We start from the raw sequence: 3,245 nt of genomic DNA, 5'->3' as shown, positions 1-3,245 counted from the left end.
AAATTTCATTCCATTTTAATGTTTCTTTAAATTTGACATAAAAATGAATTTTATTTCCTGCTTCCATTGGAATTGAAATGCCATTCTCAATTCAGCTGTATCTTGTATGACTTTGGATTTACATGATTACAAATTCTAATATTCTTACACTAATATCTGTTTGTCCCTCAGAGGTGTTTCCTGTGCAGATGGAGGGTGTTAGACTAACAGTGAACAAGGCCTTGAGCAACCACTTCCAGGTCAGTCCAGTGTGTCCACTGGTGGATTTTCTTGAGCCATGTTGTTGAAAGAAGTATTCTTGATCATAAACAAGATCATCTCTTGTTTTATTTCATAGGTCAACCACACAGTGTTGTTAAGCACTCTAGGAGATTCCAGTTACAGGTTTGGAGCTACTTATGTGGGGACCAAACAAACAGGACCAGCAGAGGTACACAAATTTAGCTTGCGGTATAAATAAATACAAATATATTTTCCCAGAACAAATGCTGTTGAAAAGTCAGTTTAATTTGAAAAAGGCATTTATCCAAATATGTATAGTTTACCTTAATATTTTTTTATCAGGCCTTCCCCGTCATGGTTGGTGACATGGACAACACAGGGAGCCTAAATGCACAGATTATTCATCAGATCACAGACCGAGTGCGATCGAAATTTGCATTCCAGGTGTGTATTTGTGAAAAGAGCCTATATGTGGTGCTTTTATGATTAGTTCTAATGTAATATTAATGCATTACTGGACGTATTTGTCTAAATCAGACTCAGCAGCAGAAGTTTGTGAACTGGCAAGGAGATGCTGAATTCAAAGGAGAAGATTTCACTGCTGCTGTGACCTTTGGCAACCCAGACGTCTTGGTTGGGTCAGGTAATTGTCTTCTGTTTCATCCATGTTTATTTGTGCCTCAATTTGACAACGTATTTCCTCTCTGTTTCTCTCTCCTCCTGTCCCTCCATCTCTCTCAGGAATTGTTGTAGCTCATTATCTCCAGTCTGTTACTCCGTCGCTGGCATTAGGGGGAGAGCTGGTGTACCACCGACGGCCCGGAGAGGAGGGAACAGTCATGTCTCTGGCAGGCCGATATACAGGTAAGCACAGAAAGAAAGAATAGTGGGTAGGTATGTGACGTATCAGATTTTCATGCCATAATTGAATCTTCTATCATAGTGATGAATTACATTACAAAGTAAGTTGAAAAGATACACAAGTGTTGTCCTCCTAGGCTACATCCACATTAATCTGGATAAACGCATCTTTTTTTCTTTTCTATGCTTTGGCCTTTTGTCCAGTGAAAACAGCTTTCTGAAGACACTCTCCAAAGTGGACACATTTGAAAACTCAGCATAGAAATGCATATTGTACCCATATATAGCTATGTATTTATCCACATACTGTTTTCGAAAATATGGAGATTAATACAGATGTAGCCTTAATAAAATGTATTAACTTTTTTCAAATACCAATAGAGCCTTTTAAATATAATATGCAATAAAAATGTGCAAAGTAAATAGATATTGTAAACAGATTGTTAAAGTGCAATATTTATTTGAAAACAAATATTCAGTCTTAAGTTTTATTACCGAATTTTAAACATCTGAATGGGCATTTGCAAACAGGCAGCAACTTTATCGCCACACTGACACTAGGAGGCGCTGGAGCTCATGGGTCGTATTACCACAAAGCCAATGATCAGGTAAATGTTCATTAGCAGAGTGAGTCATGTCTGTATTTGTTCATTTATGTTGTTTTATTGCTTTATAATGACATTTGTTTTGTTGTTTGGTATTAGTTGCAGCTTGGCGTGGAGTTTGAAGCAAGCACCCGTATGCAGGACACTAGTGTTTCATTTGGATACCAACTGGACGTCCCCAAAGCTGATCTGGTCTTTAAAGGTTGGTAAATATGCATGCATTTGTACATACAAACAGCAGTCATCAACATCTCATCATTTTGTAGGGTTATGATGAATTCAGCAATCCTAAGTTAAAACAAAAAGCAAGAGTGCATAAAGAACTTAATAAAAATGGCTCAATATAAATGTATTAAGTAATTACTTTTACCTTAAACAAAGGGATATTAGGAGGCATTTACAAGCAAATTGATTTAATTTATTTGAATACTAAGAGTACACTAGGTTTTTAAATATTTCTGCTTCAAACTATATTTAATAATTATGGAATAATGTGTTTTTTAAACATTGAATTAAATGCCAGATACAGTTTATGTAACCAAACAAAAAAATTAAAACAAAGGAAAAGAATAATAACCAGAAAAACAATGTTCTGCATAATGCAGGACTTTTAATTATAAACATGCCGAAATATGCCAGGCGTCTTATTTTGATATTCTTTACTTTTTGCTTTGAAACCTGCAGTGCTCAAATAGTGATTTAATTATAGCAAAGCCTTTTTGAAGTTTAATAATCGCATTAATCCTTCTCACATTTCCTGTTAAACTCTTTCAATGATAATTACAACTTTTGTTATATCATCTAAAATATTTAAGACGTTTCACGACGTTAAATTAAAAAAATGAATTCAAGACTTTTTATAGTCTTTTTATTCACACACATACTCTTAAATACATTTTTTTTTTTTTATCTATTTTTAGTCACAAATATGTAATTGTGTCATCATTTATTGAGCAGCATTCCAGTTCAATCTTATTTAAAACATTTGTGTCTTCCAAAGAGTGTTGCCTGATATTCCAATGAAAATCCACCCCGGATACCTTACTTTTTACAAAACCTTTATCCTGTCTTTGCAATCTGCATGAGATTTCTTTGGTTAAAATGTATGGTATATGAATTTTTCACTGTCTCTGTAGGTTCTTTAGACAGTAACTGGGTGGTTGGAGCCACGCTTGAAAAAAAGCTGCAGCCTCTGCCTCTGTCACTGGCCCTCAGTGCTTTCCTTAACCACAGAAAAAGCAAGTTCCAGTGTGGGTTTGGCATCACCATTGGTTAATCCTACCTTCTTTCTTGGTTAATGCTGCAGTTTACACACCAGTGCTGTTGCTGGTGAAACGGTAAAGATTGGACACACTTTGCATATTTATCCACATCTGTACAAAATCAGTCAGTAAACATGAAGCAAAATAAAGTAATATTTGTTGTTCGTTCCATGTATCAGACCAACCTTTGCCGTCCAAAAAAGTACATTTAAAAACATCACTACTGCTTGATGCATTATAAGAGAAACCAAGAACAAATACACATATACAATTTGCCTTTCATTTTGTTGTTTAC

General features: G+C 35.1%; 1 protein-coding gene across 3 annotated transcripts; it reads left to right on the top strand.

Annotated features, from left to right (window-relative positions):
- Nucleotides 1–175: 175 nt before the first annotated feature.
- Nucleotides 176–3,239, top strand: LOC107579585 (mitochondrial import receptor subunit TOM40 homolog). 3 transcript variants are annotated; one of them, XM_016265399.1, is made up of 9 exons: nucleotides 176–239; nucleotides 338–430; nucleotides 565–666; nucleotides 760–865; nucleotides 964–1,086; nucleotides 1,615–1,691; nucleotides 1,788–1,890; nucleotides 2,825–2,997; nucleotides 3,035–3,239. In XM_016265399.1, exons 1-8 carry the CDS (start codon nucleotides 189–191, stop codon nucleotides 2,962–2,964), a joined length of 795 nt encoding a protein of 264 aa, XP_016120885.1. In that variant the 5' UTR covers nucleotides 176–188; the 3' UTR covers nucleotides 2,965–2,997; nucleotides 3,035–3,239. The 3 variants fall into 3 exon arrangements, with proteins under 3 accessions (XP_016120885.1, XP_016120886.1, XP_016120884.1); XM_016265400.1 differs by having other exon boundaries at nucleotides 338–425; nucleotides 563–666; nucleotides 2,825–3,239; XM_016265398.1 differs by having other exon boundaries at nucleotides 2,825–3,239.
- The last annotated feature ends 6 nt before the right edge of the window (nucleotides 3,240–3,245 follow it).

The sequence above is a fragment of the Sinocyclocheilus grahami genome, unplaced genomic scaffold, assembly GCF_001515645.1.
Source record: "Sinocyclocheilus grahami isolate Dianchi unplaced genomic scaffold, SAMN03320097.WGS_v1.1 scaffold18364.1, whole genome shotgun sequence".
Classification (NCBI taxonomy): domain Eukaryota; kingdom Metazoa; phylum Chordata; class Actinopteri; order Cypriniformes; family Cyprinidae; genus Sinocyclocheilus; species Sinocyclocheilus grahami.
The sequence above is the reverse complement of the archived record's forward strand: the minus strand, read 5'-3'. Positions and strand labels throughout refer to the sequence as shown.

Bases quoted from the DNA above. Each gene is read 5' to 3' on its own strand.
- LOC107579585 (XM_016265399.1), top strand. From the start codon at position 189: ATGGAGGGTGTTAGACTAACAGTGAACAAGGCCTTGAGCAACCACTTC. The intron at 431-564 runs GTACACAAATTT...TTTTTTTATCAG, and splicing joins AACAAACAGGACCAGCAGAG to GCCTTCCCCGTCATGGTTGG. The intron at 667-759 runs GTGTGTATTTGT...TGTCTAAATCAG, and splicing joins GATCGAAATTTGCATTCCAG to ACTCAGCAGCAGAAGTTTGT.